Source organism: Xiphophorus maculatus, chromosome 1, assembly GCF_002775205.1.
Source record: "Xiphophorus maculatus strain JP 163 A chromosome 1, X_maculatus-5.0-male, whole genome shotgun sequence".
In the NCBI taxonomy this organism is placed as follows: Eukaryota; Metazoa; Chordata; class Actinopteri; order Cyprinodontiformes; family Poeciliidae; genus Xiphophorus; species Xiphophorus maculatus.
Window position 1 is genome coordinate 23,262,711 of NC_036443.1, and position 18,122 is coordinate 23,280,832.

Here is an 18,122-nt window from a genome sequence, read left to right on the forward strand (position 1 = left end):
TAGCCTGTGTTAGCCTTTCTCCGCTCTGTGATCCACACTGTATATTGCTTTTCAGCCTGTATGGCTCAGATTCCCATAGATCAGATGGCAGCAACACGTGCAGCTAATTTGTATCAGACATTATTTTGCTTAAGCCTGTAAGAGGCCTTCATATTCTAATTGACTGGAATTTAGGACTAAAACCAATCCTGTTTCAGTCCAAATACTGTGACTTACATTAAATTTTAAAAGGTCCTTCAAAATAAAATATGACAAACCAATGGGAAGACAGTCTGTTCACAGTTACCACTAATAAAATATTAAAATATTATATTTTTTTTCAGCGGTGCAGTATATTTTTTTTTAGCATACTCAAGAGAATAAATGTATACTTTCAAAGGTCATAGAGCTCGCATGGTTGTGCTCATAAATAGCGCCATACTCACCGTGAGCAGTGCACGTGGCGGGCTACCATGGCGGGGGGTCAGCCACTCCCAGTGCCTGCCAGGCCTCACGCCCCCCTCTTCATTCCGAACTGACAAAATCACACCGTCAGATTGACGGAGGCTCTGTCACGCCTCCTTTTCTTCATCCTACTCCTCTGTGTAGCTTATCGGTTCCGCCGCGGCAATTAGCCCCGGTCCGTTTCCACAGTGTCTTAAGTAAATCAGGGCTCCCGCCGCGGCTCGTCTCTGTTTGACCCGCAGGCTGTTTGGATATCACCTCTGTGCCTGACTGGAACATCGTGTCCTTGACATAAAGAGGAAGAATGACAGCCAAGCACCGAAAAGGGAAAAGCAACCACAAACAAGAGGACAACTTTTTTAAAAGTGAGCTCTTGGAAACAGAAGTTCGTCCTGGTGGGAACAACCACACTCCTCTGCTGGTTTTAGTTTCGGTCGTTGTGATCGGCTGGGTCGCCGGTGCATGGTTTTTTTTCCAGCAGCACCTAACTTTAACTGACCTAACAGACAACGTCATGGGCATTCAGGTGAAAATAGCCAAACTTCAGTCTTCTCACGAGGAGCTGAGGCTGTCAAATACAAAGGTAAAAACTTAATACAGTTAAAGTCTCTGCTGGAGCCCTGCTTGCGGCCCTGATCCGACTTGCCTTTAATAATGACCTATTTAATGAATGAACTGCTGTTTAAAATAAATGTTTCTGAAAATAGAAGAACAGCCCTTAGGCCACATACAAGCTTTAAGCTGCAGTGAAGACAGCTAAAATATGTAGGACTGTATCAAGTTTCAAAATGCCAGGAGTTTAGGTGAGCACAAAACGCTATTTCCAACATACACGCAGCTGTTGATGTTTGTTTCAGACCATTAAGAGGTCTGAAACAAACATCAGTAGCCTACTCTACTCTACTCTAAAATAGCCTACTCTTTGTCAAAGAGTAGGCTATTTTAGCCAGACTCTTTATCAAATCTTTAAAAATAATAATAATAGAAATAATTCTGCTACATTATTAAACAGAACAACAAACCTAAAGCAGGGCAGAAGATGCACAAACTTCATAAACAATACAGCAATGTGCCAAGACTATATTTAGATAGGGATTTCTGATACCAAACAACATTGTTTGAAAACTTGTGTGTAGAATGTGTGAGTAACAACTAATAAGAAAGTTTTGAAATAAAATATTTTGTATTATTAAAATGATACACAGTGTCAGAATATGCATATATAAGGTAGTAAGAATCTACCAGCTCTGTTGTGTCATGGCTGCCGCGGGCTATATTTCTCTGTACTATGAGAAGTCCAAAGGAAAGACCGCTCTGTGGAAACTTTGCACGCATTAGGCTCAGTCTTTTCAGCGAGTCTTCTCTGTATGAACAGAGAAGACTAAATGTGCATATTCCTCTGTATGGGAATATGCACATTTTCAGGTACATGTTCATCCATGTTTTCAAAAATTGCAGAGTTTGTTTTACCATGACCCAGATTGTCTCTATGAACCAGTTTTTAGATTTTGGTTTCGTGACTAGTAGATTCAACTTAAGAATAGCTCATCTAACAGTAAGCTGAATACATTATAGCAAGGCTGCTCTTTTTAATCCTTTTGAAAAGTAAAAATTTTCAAAGGGCATTCTGGATTAGAAAATTTGGGGAACTTTTTGGAAAACTTGGAGAAGTACACATGGTAAATCTAATTGTGCAGATCATGCTAGATGGCAACATAACATGCCAAAGGCAGACTTTAAAATGTCTTCTTTAGACATTTTATTTTTGTTTTAGGAGTTCATGTGAAATCAGGTTTACCTGTAGAGTTGTTTTGGTCTCAGACACACTCATTGTGACATCACCTCTGGTCCCAATGAAACAAATTATTGATCAAGGCAGTTTAAATCTCCTTTATAGTTACAATAAATTACTTAACAATTTAACATGCATGAACAGTAAATATGAACTTTTTTTGCTCTGATCTATTAAGTTGGACACAACTAAAACTTATTTTGAATGGGTCTAATAGAGTAAATTTGTGATCTGGCACAAATCTGTGTTTCAAAGTCTGCAAACAAAAGTTTAAAGTCTCATATCTGTCTTCTGAAGGAGTTAATTAGAAATACCTTTTTTGCTTAGTTGGGGTTACATTATCTCAGTTCATAACCTATATATTTTTACAACAATTCTCTAAAACCTTCAACTGTTTTCAACTCTCTTCTCATTTCGTTAGCATTCTTTTTAGCTAAGGTGGCTGATGAAACTTTTAATGTTTTAGTTCTGTAAGACTATGCGTCTCTTTCATTGCAGCAACATGTTTCAGAGAACGTGAACACACGACTGGCTTCGTTGGAGGAGTCTTATGCACTGATTCAGAAACAGGTGGACATGGCCTTGGCTACGGCTGAGCAGCTGAAGACGTCCGACCTCCCTGCTCAGGTGCTGTCTTTGCACACTGAGATGAAAACCCGTCTGGCAGAAGTGCAGCAAGCCACCGTGTCTCTGGAGCAACTGAGCCAGTTGCAGAGCATGCTGACGGGGAAGAGTGTGGAGTTTGAGGACATCAGGATGCAGATGGAGGGTTTGGCTGTTCTGAGCAGTGATCTGTCCCACAAGGTTGAGGACTTGTCTTTGAACTTTGCTGAAGCTGATTCAAAGATGGAAGAAAGGATTGCCCAGATTACCACAATGACTGCTAACTTGGATGGACAGACCAGTGAGGTGTTGAAACTGAAAAATCAACTGGACACTTACCAGGCACAGCTGGTGGAAACGGCTAATCTCAGGTAAATTCTGGAAAAAAATCAATCAATCAATCAATCAGCTTTATTGTCAATTCCTCTTACATGTCCAGACATACAAGGGAATCGAAATGACGTTTCTCACTATCCCACAGTGATACAAGACAGGGCGTTACTAACATTGAGTAACAATAGAAGACACAGTCTAACTAAAATTATCCTAAACAATTAATAAATAGATGTACAATAACTAGACATATAGCATAAAAAGTTTTACAACTGAGAATGTATATGTATAAGAATATAGAGATGTACAGATAAAAAAGTGGTTGCAGTTGTGCAAGGTTCTGGGTTTCTTCTTCTTCATCTTCTTGGCCGCTTTGATGCTGAGGGGAGGGAATTCAGCATCCTCACAGCCTGATGGATGAAACGTTGGAGAGTCTGGTGGTGCGGGAGCAGAGGCTTCTATATCTTTTCCCAGAGGGCAGGACACTGAACAGTTTGTGGGCAGGATGATTTACATCTCCCACAATCGTGACCGCTTTCTGGGTGAGTTGGGTGGTGTACAGGTCTTGCTCGGCGGGGAGTGGGGCACCAATGATCTTGGAGGCTGTTTTCACAATGCGCTGCAGGGCTTTTCTGTTCTGTTCTGTGCAGCTTCCGCCCCACACTGTGATGCAGCTAGTCAGGGTGCTTTCTATGGTGCCTCTGTAGAAAGTGCTCAAGATGGGTGGTGAAGCACTTGCCTTCTTGAGCTTGCGCAGGAATTAGAGGCGTTGTTGGGCCTTCTTCACAAGTGATGTGGTGGTGGTGGTCCAGGAGAGGTCTTCACAGATGTGCACCCCAAAGAATTTTGTGCGGCCTACTAAAGAGCAGCTTTTAGAGAAGTTGAGAAATCTGCTTCCTTCCTTTCACTCAGAACTTTGTCGACTTAGTCAAAGCCTTCGTTTCTGTCACAGTGCATGATTCGCTTATTTCTCTAGTCCAGTGTTAGGCTTTGTGTTCATGTTGTGAGGCTGCTCTGATCTATGTAAGCACTTCTGCGGTGCAGAAGAGTTTTGAAGTTGATTTGATCGCCTTACTTTATCGTGTTTGTTAAATGAGCACTTTTGGAAAAATGACATTTTATGATTCAGTGTAGTCTATTATCACCAACACTGACAACAAGTCTGATAATGGAATTCTTGGCTCTTTCAGAGCGTTCCTTGAAATTAAAGAGTCCCAGCTGTCCCTGAAGGCCAGTGAAGAGGAGCAGGTAAGCACAGTATATTCCAGTGTGGATAAATATAGCCTTCCCTCTATTCTGAAGATTATCATCTTAGGAACACAGAAACATAATACTCAAGTAACCATTAGACAAGCCAATGTACCCTTGTGCTTCTGTGGTTCTCCTTTTTTATTCTTATTTGGCACTGATGCAGTTCCCTGAAAAAAATATTCATACCCCTTGAGCTTTTACTATTGCTCACCTCACAATCACAAACGTCAATGCACTATTGGGATTTTTGATTATAGACCAACACTAAGTGGTGCATAATGGCCAGAAATAAACAGGGTTTTCAAACATTTTACTCATGCTCTTCTTTAATATGGCTGTCATGGAAAAGTAGAAAGATTTGCTGAACAAAATGGTTCCATTTGTAGTTTGTGACAAAGTAAGGACACAGCAAATCTTTGAAGTAACCTTTCAACGTAAGTTGTAATTGAAGAAAAAATATTGTTCTGCCAACAATAGACTCGGGGGATACATAGAAATGCACACCACGCTTTGTTTGTAAAGAAAAATACAAGACAAAATGGATATTCTCAATGGGTCCAAATACAATTTACGAGTACTCTTTTGTCTGTACAAGCAAACACAGTGTTGTTTTAAACTGGAGATTAATCAGATTCCTGCTCATATAAACATGCATAGCTTACCAATTTAGCAAATTTTACAGTTCCAGAAACAGTAGGCTTTTAGCAGATTAACCTTGAGAATTATGCCAGAAGAGGCCATGGTCTCCTTACTATTTCTGTACTCAGCCTGTAGGGAGACGTTAATGAGATTTTTATATCATTAATTTGAGTAAAATAATTGCTTGGAATGGCTTCACATTCAAACTACTGTCAAATATCATTTCTGAGTCACTACAATCCCATCTTATTGGCCAGGTGTTTAGGTGCTACTGCTCTGCAGACTTGTCATCTGAATTAACACTGCTTTTGTTTTGTCTTAGGTGGTAGACCAAATACAGCCTCCTGCTGAGTATCTTGAAAGGAAAGAGGCAGATGACGCTGAGAAAAAAGCAGTGGCCGAGGATGGACAGGTGACTGATGATGAAGAAGAATTGGCTGCAGCTGATGATGAAAAAGACGAAGAGGTGGCTGAAGCTGCTGTGGAGGAAATGGCAGCTGCAGAAACTGAGGAGGAAGAAGACATGGCAGCTGAAGAGAACCAGGTAGCTGAAGCAAATGAGGAACAAGTAGACAATGCTGGCACAAGTGAAGAAGAAAAAGAGCCTGCAGAACTTGATGAGAAGCAAATAGAGGAGGAAACAGAACCTGATGAGGAAGAAAAGGATGCTGCAGAACATGATGAGGAAGAGGAGGAGGCTGCAGAACATGATGAGGAAGAAGAGCAGGCTGCAGAACATAATGAGGAAGAAGCGCATGCTGCAGAACATGATGGGGAAGAAGAGCAGGCTGCAGAACATGAGGAAGAAGAGCAGGCTGCAGAACTTGATGAGGAAGAAGAGGAGGCTGCAGAAGGTGATGAGGAAGAAGAGGAGGCAGGAGGACATGATGAGGAAGAAGAGAAAGCTGCAGGACATGGTGAGGAAGAAGAGGAAGCTGCCGAACCTGAGGATCAAGAGGAGGCTACCAAAATTGAGGAGCGATTGGAGGATGTTGTCAAATCTGAGGAGCAAGTAGAAGAGGCTGCTGAACCTGAAACTGAAGACCAGGCACCTACTGAGGAAGAGGAAGCTCCCACAACTGAGGAAACAGAAGAGGTACCTGCAGCACCTGGAGAAGTAGACACAGAAAAAACTCCAGAAGATGCACTTCCAGCAGCTGAAGATGGACAGGAATTGTCTTCAAAGAAAGAGTCAGGAGAGTCTTTGCAACAGGAAGAGCATGCAGCAGCAGATGAACAATATTCATCTCCTGTGGAGCAGAAAGACAGAGAGATGGAAGAAACCGCTACTGAAGAGGAGGGAAATGACACGGAGCGCGAAGACTTGATTGCTGGGTCAGAAAGCAAGACAGATTATGAAGAAAAAGTTCAGGAGGAATCGACAGCCCTAGAGGAGAAACGAGAGGCAGAGACAGAGGATAAAAATGGCAAAATAAAAGAGAAGACTGAAGAACACCAAGAACTACCAGCTGAAGAGGAGCCACAGGAGGCAGAAGAAGACGAGTTATTGGAAGAATTAGCTTTTCCAGAAAATAAATGAAGCAAGTAAGAAAACCACTTTTGTGTTCGATAAATTGATTTATTGGACTCAGTGAATTGAAAATCCAATGGCTTGTAATATTATTCACTCCTTGAACATGTTCATATTTATCATGTTAGGTGTCCAAATTAATTGTTTTATGTGACGGACCAACACAGAGTACAGTTGAATGTGAATTGGAAGGGAATAAATATGAGGCTTTCAAAATAACATTTTGACTAGTATGCCATTATTTTATTACATTTAAACATCTTCTTAAGTCAATCTACAAATTAAAAGTTTTGTACTAGCTCTTTACAAAAATTGCTCAAGCACATTCAGAATTTCAGCTTTTTTTGGAAACCACTGAAGTCTTTGAACAGCAATTCTGAGATCTTGCCTTATCTCTTCCTTTGTATTTGGCTCCGTCCATCTTCCCATGAACTCTGATCAGCTTCCCTGAACCTGCTGAAGGAACAACATCCCCACAGCACCATGAAACAGGGCTTCTAATGACTTTCCTTCAAAAATGTCATGTTTTACTTTTGTCTTCATGATGCTTTTTATTCACCGGAGTTCTCTAACAGACCTCTGATACCTTTACAGAACAGCTGCACTATTATTGAGATTAAATTGGATAAAAGTGAGTATTTATTTAATAGATGACCCCTGGAAGCAATTACTTTAACTGGATGTACTTTGGCTATATTGGAGTAAAGGGAATATACTGTAAATGCAAAGTCACCCTTTACATTTTTTATTTATTTTTTGTACAATATTGAAAACCTTGTTTTGTTTTTGTTGGTCTGTCACTTAAAATTGACTAAAATGACAAACAATGAAAATGTTTGGGTGTGAATATTTTGTGGTACAACAGACACTGAGACTACTTTTGAGAAGATGCCACTTCTGTTACATTTCTTATGTAATCTGATCTTTGTTACAGGGCGTGGCTGATAATTCTTTTTTTTGTTGTTGTTGGTATGCTGAAGAAATCCACCAAGAAGAACGGAAACTTTTTCAGACTGTCTACACCATGACAAAATGCTGTTTTTTTGTTGTTTTGTTTTGTTTGATGGCAGATGACGTTTGGAAGGCAGACCAAATCAGAGTGCACTGAAAAGATGAAATTTAGTTGATTTTTTAAAATGTTTACCTCTCAATAACAATGCCAAAAGCCTTAATTCATAACAGAGTTACCTTTTCAAAGAAAATGATCCACTATTTATAAGTCCCACTTTTCCCATCATGTCTCTGCACAAACTGAAAGATTTAACCAAGTAACATAAGAAGCCATTGCATAAGCTTTTTCAGTGCAATAAAATCCCATGCGGCTTTCTCTCGGTAATTCAGCTGACAAAGTGGGAGTCATCTATTATATGGATTCATTACACATGGCATGTTTTGCAAGCATTTATTTCTGCTACTTTTTATAATTATGGCTTACAGCTAATGAGAACTCAAAATCAAATCCCATGTCCTGGTTACGCTTGTTGGAAGCTCTGCACAAACTCTTTAGTGGGTTTGCATCACTGTCCTCTCAAGACTACTTCCCATGTTGTTTGTGTACCTTTTTTAACCACACTAATTTCCTTTTATTCAGTTTTCCTTTAATAACTATTAATATATGAACACAGTGTTAATTTTTATGCTGCATTAATACGTTGCCTTCTGTGAGCAGTCAGCTTCATCATCATTTTTGGATGCTTTGTTGTGGAGAGAAGTAATTGCTTTCTGCAGCAGTCTTCACTTCATGATTGCATACATCAAACAGTGCCCTTAGCACAACATTACTGTGCTAAAATCTTTTTTGTCGTAGCTCATATGTGATATATATGTATACATTTTCTTTCTGAAATCGAATTTGGGTTCCCAACCATCTAACTTAACAGAATTAAATACTTGAATAATTTTATAATTAAAATTAGTCTAATAAAGTAGTGGAATTAATTGTAAAGTATTGACATTGCAATTATATATTTTACTAAGATGTACATGTAAAATTCAAGCTAGATTTGTATACTCAAGATGGTCAAAAAAATAGATCGACTTATTTCTTCATCAGTATTTTATAACTTCATATTCATAATTTAGTTTACTATACAATGGGAGGATTTACTCTCAGTGAATACTGTTTCATGCAGCCTTTAAATGGCACAGTGAAGAAGCTCAGGGACAAATCATTCTTTACATAGATAGCTAAACGGTCACCGCTAAACTATAGCAACATTATGATGCCTAGCATTAGACACACTTGAACAAAAAAAAGAGCCCAAGGTTTTGGACAAATTTTGGTGTGGAAATGAGCTTGTATGAGGCCAGTGCAGAAAAAAAAGGTGACGATACATCAACTAGGTTAACCACTTCAATTTGCTGTGTCGTAACTTTATAGTGTCAGACATTAATTAAAAATATGTCCTGGGTAATAATATTTAAAGGAATATGAAACGATGGTTTTCATGGTTCCTTTGATTGCAGTCACAAATCTCATCTGCTGTATATGTATTGGAAGTAAAGCCACATCAGACTTTTTCAGAACTCATCAGGAAAAGCCTATTGATACTGTGAATCCTCACATGACAGTTATTGTTTGCTGCACACTATAATAAGGTCAAAATATGTTACTTTGTGAGTTTTTACTGAATCTGTCTATACTGTTTTCATTTGATATGGTTTATGTTAATGTATGTCGGTAACCCCTGTTGTTAAAATAAACCATCTTTCCTTTCCTTTTATGTACTCGATGTTGTGCTGTTCTATCACATTCATATGCTGAACTGATTGACATCAGCTTCTCAGTACATAGTTAAGAGTGTCTCATCTGAACATTAACACTTGGACTTGGGTTTTGAGATCCGTTTTCCCAAGCTAGTAAGTTCTGGGGTTCCTCCAAGCATTAGTCTCTTAATTATGAAAAAGGTGGAAATGTTTCTTTTAGGCCTCTGAAAGCTGATAACACTTATTCAACACATATTTTGGGGTTATTTGTTTTGAAATCTAGAGTTGTTTGAAAATGTTACAAATACTGTTTATGACTTGAGCAAAGCCACCAGTTTCCTCTTCGGATCTATAGTAAGCTTATATTGTTTTAATTAGCCAAATAAATGCTTTCAAACAAATCCTCAGTACAGGAAACAAGATGTAGTCAGCCGTAGCTATAAAAAGTTGACAGCATTTGAAAAGACGACAAATGCTGCTTAACCTGTTCTAACCTATGTATGTATATGATATACATATCTACTGCTAAATATGGTTCATTATCCATCCATAGATATATAATTGAATATATATAATTGGGTATGCTACTACAAATCTAAACACTACCCCTGTTCAATATATTTAGTAGCTTTATTTTTTGTATATATAAAACTATGCTATGTTTTTATTTTTCTCCAAGTCAAGTGAGCATCAAATAATATTTTATATTCTTTTAGTTTTTACTTTTAGTTTTCCTTAGCTAATTCCCTGCAGGCTCTCTGTACAGATCTGTCCTACTGCTTGCATTTTGAAGTAGACTTGCTTGTATCAGCTGCTCTTAGAAAGTATAAATTGATTGTGTATGCATCATCCAGACAGGAAGCCTCTCTCCCCTTCCCTCTCCCCGTTGTGTAGCCTGCTGCGGAGAGTCATTTTCTCCAGCCTCTCCCTCTCATCACTGCTGCACTATCTCCGTGCCTTAGTCTGACCTTCCACAGGAACCATGCAAGCTTTTGTTTCCAGGTACGTTTCAAAAAGTCTGAGTCATTCTGTTTTATTCCTGGGTTATTATGTAAACAATTTCACTTTCAGACTTTTAAAAGGCCTAAAGGTCTTTGAACTTGTCATCAAGTTCATTATCTTAATGTAGTAATTACACTCTTTACTGGTACTGATGGGCTTTTTTTGTAAATAAGAATTGTTGGCTTAAGGCTGCACATTCTTAATTAGTTCTAAATATGAAGCTTAAGGGAAGCAGTTTTCCATATTATCAGCATTATCTCCTCCAAAATCTGAGATATAATTTTTTGTCTTTCAAATAATATCTTTGACTTCTCTCTTCTTTTGCTTTGTCATTGTTGATGTCAGCCACGGAACCTGTGTACAGTTACTCTATCCATCCAAAAGCTTTTGTTCACTTTACAATACAATCTGCTGCTGAACAGCTTTGTGAAATCTCTGTCTGTATTTGTGGTGACTCTGGAACTGAACGATCAATAACTATAAAAGTGAAGCAGAGGAGTGGCTAAATGCTCAGTGGGTAAAACACAACTGCAGCTTGTGCTTTTTCAGCTCTTTTTTAGTGTCTGTGAAGTCAGTGGCTCATAATGTGCTTATCTCTGAAGAGCTGCTTGTCAATGCTGAGCTCCCAGTTTATGTAGAATTTACAAAAATAACAGTAGACATATTTCTAAATGAAGAAATAAATATGACTTATTTTTTTCAGCACAAGGATGCATTTTAATAGCTACTGTGCCAAAAAAATATACTTTCGTCTTGATCTTTTTCACATTTTTTCCACCTTAAACCTCAATGATAGACCAAAACTTTGTATTCATCCCACTTGTACAAGTTTTGCTACTATTAGTACTGTCTTATGGGATTTGTCTCTTCCAGATTTGCACATCAAGAGACTGAAAATGTTGCTCAGTCTTGTTTGCCAAATATTTCCAGCTTAGTCAGATTGGATGGAGAACATTTGTGAACAGCAATTTTCAAGTCTTATAAAAAATTTGCAGTTAGAGTTACATTTGGATTTTGACTGGAAATTTCTAACTTGTGACTATGCATTGATCTGAACCATTCCATTGCAACTCTGGTTGTGTGTTTTAGTGTCATTGTCCGTGTTTGTGCAGGAAAACCTGCACAAAAAAAACCTTCTTTTTTTTTTGCTCCATCCATATTTCAATCAACTCTTGCCTTTATATATGTACCTGCTGAAGAAAAGTTTCCCCACAGCATAATGTTAATACCATCATGTTTCCTGGGCATAGTTGCGGTCAGCAGTGTTTTCACCATATACATCATTTTACATGTAGACCAGAAAGTGACATTTTGATCTCTTCTGATCAGATTTGCAGTGTGCTCTTCCAAGCTTCTAATAAGCTGCAGATGGCAAGTACTTGCGGTTTTCTTTCAACTATAGCGTTCATCTTTTGGGGGATGCAGTCGTTTCTAAGACTGCAAAACTGGCAATGCTGCAAGTACAAGCAAATATAATTTGGTTTCTATTCCTATTTGATTTGGTTTCCAATATTTGTTTTGAAATTTGTATGGCAGGATTAAGATATAGAAATGGTGTGTATGTGTTTTTGCAGATTTTTCTGGTGTTTTAATGCTTAAATGTGGTGTCAGATATGAGACAAATTCTGTAATGTGCATAACACTAAGCAATTTTTTTATTAAAAAAAAAACATGTGTACAAAGCTTTAAAAGAGGTGCATTACATGGATGAGAAATGTAATAATTTCACATTGAAAAGCCTTTGCTGGCATATTTCAACTGGAGTTATAGTTATATTGCTTTTTAATTACATATGTTGGGGTTACTTTCAGAAACGCATCCTAAATCTGTTGTCTCTTCTACAGTTGTACTTTCTCTTTAACATCTATCTACTTGTTTTTGTCAGGTTGTATCTGGCTCCTGTGAAGGATGAAGAAGCAGAATCTCAGAGGAAAGCAAAGTCCCGCCATGCCAGGCAAACTCGCAGGTCAACACAGGTATAAACTAAGTGCTTCACAAGCTCTGGCTTTAATAGATTGTGTTTGACTGCTGACAGACACGAAGCTGTGTGGATATCCCGCAGGGTGTGACTCTCACAGACCTGAAAGAGGCTCAGATGAGCTACAGCCTGTCTCATCAAGACAGAGAGAAAGAGGAAGAAAGCACTCAAGGAAACAGGCTGTGTCTGAGAAGAGGCTTTGCAGATGACACAGGAGATCAGACTGGCCTGACTGAGTCCAAAGAAACGTCTGAGTTTACTCTGAAGTGGACCCAAACAGACAAGGTAACCAGAAATCACAACTACTGAGCTTTTTGCTGCAGTAGTTTATTTGTATATTTTATGATATTTGGAGTTTTTTAATATATTTTATATTACTTTCTTACTTACTTAGGAGGGGAACATTGAGAATGGGTTAGAGACTGTTGCAGAATCTCCAAACCTGTCAAATCTGTCTGCATCTGGATACCATGGTTTCCCTCAAAGCAATTGCTTCTTCAGAGGTAGGATTGAAGTTATTTTTTTTTAACTTTGCTGTTCTTTCGTGATACATGGGGTCACAAATATTTATGGAAAATGAAATGATATGATTATATTACCAATATTAGGGACCAGTTGAAAAGAGTAAATCAACAGTTGTAATGATTTCTTTAAACCTCATTAATATCTTGTGATAAAGTGGTAACCTGTCCAGTGATGTAGGTCTGAAATCCTTCACTGCATTTGATATAATGGAAAAAGGATGGAAGAGCTGTTGCCTTGCAGCAAGAAGGTCCTGGGTTCGATTCCTGGCCGGGGTCTTTCTGCATGGAGTTTGCATGTTCTCCCTGTGGGTTTTCTCCGGTTACTCCGGCTTCCTCCCACAGTCCAAAAACATGACTGTTAGGTAAATTGGTCTCTCTAAATTATCCTTAGGTGTGAGTGTGTGTGTGCATGGTTGTGTGTCCTGTCTGTTTCTGTGTTGCCCTGCGACAGACTGGCGACCTGTCCAGGGTGACCCCGCCTCTCGCCCGGAACGTTAGCTGGAGATAGGCACCAGTACCCCTCCCAACCCCACTAGGGACGAGGGTGTACAGAAAATGGATGGATGGAAAAAGGATGGAGAGATAATTTAAAGTCAAATCACAGCAGTCATATACATTTTTGCTGAAAACAACATTTGATATATATTTATAACTAATTTTAGATTGTGTTTTATTCAGTCTTTTAGATATTCAAATCTAGATTTTTGACATTGTGATTTAATTAAATTAAAGGAATTCATCTACTTAATGTTCATGTTCCTTTCAACTTTATGTTTAATATTTTTATCTGTAATGAATTTATGGAGGAATTCCATCTCTCTGATATCACATTCTCCTTTTTCAATGGTTCAAATCTAAGGCAAGGCAAGGCAAGCTTATCTGCATAGCACATTTCAACAACAACGCAATTCAAAGTTGTTTACATGATGGAAACATGTAAATAAATTAGCTAACCATAACTACCTTGGATGTCTGGTTTTGGTTTGCTTTAGTAGAACTGTTCTCCAGGTGACTAAAATAATTGAGACAGTTGTTCTGTCTCAATTTCTCTCCTGGATTGGAACAACTGGAAAATTCAAGGTTTTACATTCAAAACTAAATCAATGTACTTCAGTGATGGGAGTTAAAATGCATTTATATAGTGCTGGACACTTGCAGTGCTTTTTATCCACTGCTCACACATACAAAGACACGCAAGGTTGCAGATTGGTAGACAATGTGAAGTTTAGTGTATTCCCTAAGGAGATTTTGACATGCAGTTAGGGGAAGCTGAGAATGAACTTACCAGCTACCAATTGCCAGGCGATTTCTCTTCCATGTTCTTACACAGACGCCTCAATAAAAATAGAATTGTCTTAGTTTGTAGTCTGTCTGTGCTCTAAATAACTTCCTCAGCTTCAGCTGCTGGTGTTTCATCAGCAAGCTGCATTGCCCATGTTTTAGAATTATGAAATCATGGTCTATTTTTGTGGCTCAATAAATTTTGCAGTTCATCTAATTTGCATTTGATTATGAGCCTGTTTGTGTACAGTACTTTTATTTCCACATTTTCTGAAACAAGTTTAACTGAGTTAACTGTCTGTTCATAGAATGTTCTTCATGCTTTCTTGTTAAGATGCATTTTCTAGGAGTTTAATCTTGTCTATTGTTGCCAGGTAATGAATGTTCTGTGTTGTGCTTTTAGTTTTCAAAATAGACTTTGATAATGATGGGGCTAATTTGATTAGCTGTGAACAGGAAAGGGAATTTTCTACAGTGGAGCTGCCTTTGATATACATACAAGGACATGAGATTCTAATATGCTTCTAAACTGTCCCTCCAATTTACATGTGAAACATTGTGGTCACTAAGATCTGTATAATGCAGCAGCATATGAGTAGGAACCTACCTTTTGTTGTTGTGGTGAAGAATGAGGTCAGCCAAAAGGCTAACTTCTTGATTTACTGGACTGTCTACATTCTGCCCCTCTGACCCCACCTATGGCCATGAGATATGGATCATGAATGAAAGCACAATATCTTGGATACAAAAAATCGAAATGAGCCTCATCGTTTGGCCAACTGTTCTTGGAATCCCAAATGATGAATCTCAGCGATAAGACAATGTACTTCATCATCGGGGGCAAAGACATGAATTACTTCTCCTTACCAAAAAGTGGTTTCCTGTGTTGAGTGGGGCATCAGATAAGAATGCTTCCCAGGTGGATTTATTTGGAAGATTCTTCAAGTATGACTTCTAGGAGAGCGGAATATCTGGGTTTCCTTCCTAGCCTTGTTACCACAGTGACGCAATGTTGAATTAGGATGGATGCATTTTTACCTTAAGCTCACATTCTTGTTAAATTGTGACTTCCATGTCTCACAGATACTTAAAATAGCAAATTTTAACTGCCCAAATAGGCATGCCCTACATGTTGATGTTACTACACGTCCACAGCATGCAAGACAAACAAGATACATCCTGATATCATTTTTGGTTTAGAGTATTCTCGAATCATTAACAAATTCTGTTTGTGCAAAAACAGAAATAGTTAATTCTGTTTTATTCCATAAAATGGGACAAGGAACTCCAGCAGCTCAATATTGTTGAAAGAAACGCTGTGAATACATTTTTATGTGCAGTTGGTGAAACAACGTGGAGAGATGAAAACCAGAATCCAGTTGAAGACGCAGCACAGCTCACATTTTCTACGGAGCTCCAGCAAAGATACCTCTGCTGTGATGCCGAGGCCACAGAGGTGTGTGAAAATCCTTCATCAGATTTCACTGGTATTCCATCCTGCAACCAGGAGAAAGATGAGTTGAGTGTTGTTTTACCACTAGATGGAGCCAAGTACATTTGTTTTTCTTGATAATTTTTCCAAAATTTTTAGCAGCCATTTAATATATTTGTTCTGTCTATATGCAAAAGTACTTCAATACTTAAAGATTGTCATTGCATAAATTATCAAAATATTGCAACATATAATATTTCTAATAATCTCTAGAGGATATGTTTTTTTTCACAGACACACAAAATCTATTCTGAAAAAAATCACATTTTATTACCATCATTCTTCGAACATTCTGTTTAATCCTCCTTCAAAGCTACAATTTTCTTAGATCTGTGATGCAACGTTTTCGTAATTTTAGATAACATGTTTTGTAATTTATCTAACTAGAAAAGCTGGTTATTATCTTGTTGGCAGACATAGCAGGAGAACCAGCCTCCCACTCCCTCTAAGTCACTTTGCTTCTTCACATCACATGGCCGAGGTATCTCAGCATTCCATACCTTATTGGGCAAAACTGAGATGCTCTCTGCTTGGTCTTAGCTTTGGATTCAGAAGGATATACTTTATTTCAATCTTTCACTTTTTGACTGATATTGTTTTCTCTCCACCTGCCTACTTTACTTGAAACAATCTTCACTGAATTCACTCTCTTACATCCTCAGCAATGTTCAGTTCATTTAAGTAAAAAAAAGAGCTGTGTTTTGATATTTTACATATTGGCTTTTTATTTTTTTAGTCTTTTTTTTGTTTAGTCCTTGTATGCATAGGTCATGAATGTGAAGTGTATTTTGTTTGAGCTGAGTCCAGCTCCGAACTTCAGCTGTCCCTGCTTCTGGAATCTGAAACAGAGATCTATTGGTAACATGAGAGCATTACCAAGTGAACTATATCTGTCTGTGATAATCATCCAGAGCGGTGAGGTTCCGTGACAGGCTGCCTATTACCGGAGCCAACCTCTACATGACTCTTTGATGATATGAACAGATTTTCCACTGATTTAACGACTCTGAAAAAGTCAAGTACAGAGCAGGGCAGCTAGGAGATTTCTGCTGCTCGATAGTGACGCCCAGAGCCAGCAATAATATGCCTATTGCTGCTTCTTGCAGTGCAGTAGCATTTACAACTGGAGGCAGGACAGAAATTTGATCTTGCTGGTAGTGGCACAACCTTCACTATGACATTTGCTCCAGTGCTCAGTTTATTTTTGGTAATCACTAAGTTACAAACGTTGTATAATGTGAAGGTAATACGCTAAAGCTGTGTTTCAGACAAGGGACAATTCAATATAATTTCAATACAAGATTCTAGCACAGGTTCCAGTGAAGTTCAATGCCTCACAGTCAATTTAAATAATGCAGTATGTTCTTGATTAATGTTGTTGACTAAATATTCTATATTTTATGGAACGTTCTATATTTTATAGAATATTTTAAGAAATATTAAATATTATATTTTATAAAGTATTAAATAGTTTACTGCACATACTATAGGTGCCCGAACATTTTAAAGGGGTCTTTGATAAAACAAACAACTTTTTGTCGCATTTTTGTTGTTTGTTATAAAATAAGAGCAGCTACATATTTAAATGACTAAAGACAAAGTTCATCATCTCTAAATTAGCTTGATGTACATTTTTATCTCTCACCAACATGTGCTGTTGAAAAATATTAAATGGACTTAACCTATGTAGGCTGTTTCTATTCATCTGGCTATTGAGCCACTGTTTTCCCCTGACTCTTTTCTTTACGTTTTGTATGACTTCTTTTTTTTCAGGTTATCATTGCGCAGTAAAAAAGACTGATGAAGATTTTGCTACTTTTTGCTATTTTATTTTCTTAAACTCAAACTTGGAATTTTAAATCACATCTAAAATGACACTGTATCATATCGGATCAATGAAAAGTTAAATTAGTTATATCTCTTAACATTAATTTTAAAGATACATAAAGGTGAATTAACTCATTTTTAATTCACCCTCTAGAGGAACGCACTGCTTGTGCAACATCCGGAAGCTGAAAGTCACATTACATGTTCTTTGTTAAATTACAAACTTGCATGAATCTATTGTCTCTCAATTCTCTTCTATGTTCATTCAATTTTTTTGTTCTTAGCTTGTGTTTTTGTTCAGATGGTTTCTTTCATGTCAGAATTCTTGGCTAATTCCCCTGAGCAAAGATGAGAGACTTCAGGAAGAGCAAGGTGTTATGAACCTCTCTATAAAAGGAGGAGTGATATGGATTCAACAAAAATAGGGGAAGAGTGAGAAAGCATTGCAGACTTTTTATTTTATGAAGCATTCAGTTGGCTTTCTTGCAAAGAATTTGGCGCAAAGATAGCTACCTGCCTCTTTTTATTCTTTACAGACACTTTTTGCTAATTAAAGTGTAGAGGAGCACTCTTTCCAACTAACCTGGACTGCCAGAGTTAATGAATCATGCCTGTTAGGATGACTAATTGTTTTTCCTTGGCCTAGAAAAATGTTGTGCTTGCACATGAGAATCCAAAGAAATTGTGGATAGAGACTACCTAATACCATGGTTCTCATC

The 18,122-nt window shown here is 38.0% G+C and overlaps 1 protein-coding gene across 3 annotated transcripts; it reads left to right on the plus strand.

Annotated features, from left to right (window-relative positions):
• Positions 1–522: 522 nt before the first annotated feature.
• LOC111608115 (cilia- and flagella-associated protein 251-like) lies at positions 523–9,316 on the plus strand. Of its 3 annotated transcripts, none has more exons than XM_023331041.1 (5): positions 523–1,027; positions 2,735–3,210; positions 4,363–4,420; positions 5,385–6,607; positions 7,036–9,316. In XM_023331041.1, exons 1-4 carry the CDS (start codon positions 749–751, stop codon positions 6,600–6,602), a joined length of 2,031 nt encoding a protein of 676 aa, XP_023186809.1. In that variant the 5' UTR covers positions 523–748; the 3' UTR covers positions 6,603–6,607; positions 7,036–9,316. The 3 variants fall into 3 exon arrangements, with proteins under 3 accessions (XP_023186809.1, XP_023186865.1, XP_023186746.1); XM_023331097.1 differs by having other exon boundaries at positions 7,528–9,316; XM_023330978.1 differs by having other exon boundaries at positions 5,385–9,316.
• Positions 9,317–18,122: the final 8,806 nt, after the last annotated feature.

Bases quoted from the DNA above. Each gene is read 5' to 3' on its own strand.
- LOC111608115 (XM_023330978.1), top strand. From the start codon at position 749: ATGACAGCCAAGCACCGAAAAGGGAAAAGCAACCACAAACAAGAGGAC. The intron at 1,028-2,734 runs GTAAAAACTTAA...CTTTCATTGCAG, and splicing joins TGAGGCTGTCAAATACAAAG to CAACATGTTTCAGAGAACGT. The intron at 4,421-5,384 runs GTAAGCACAGTA...GTTTTGTCTTAG, and splicing joins AGGCCAGTGAAGAGGAGCAG to GTGGTAGACCAAATACAGCC.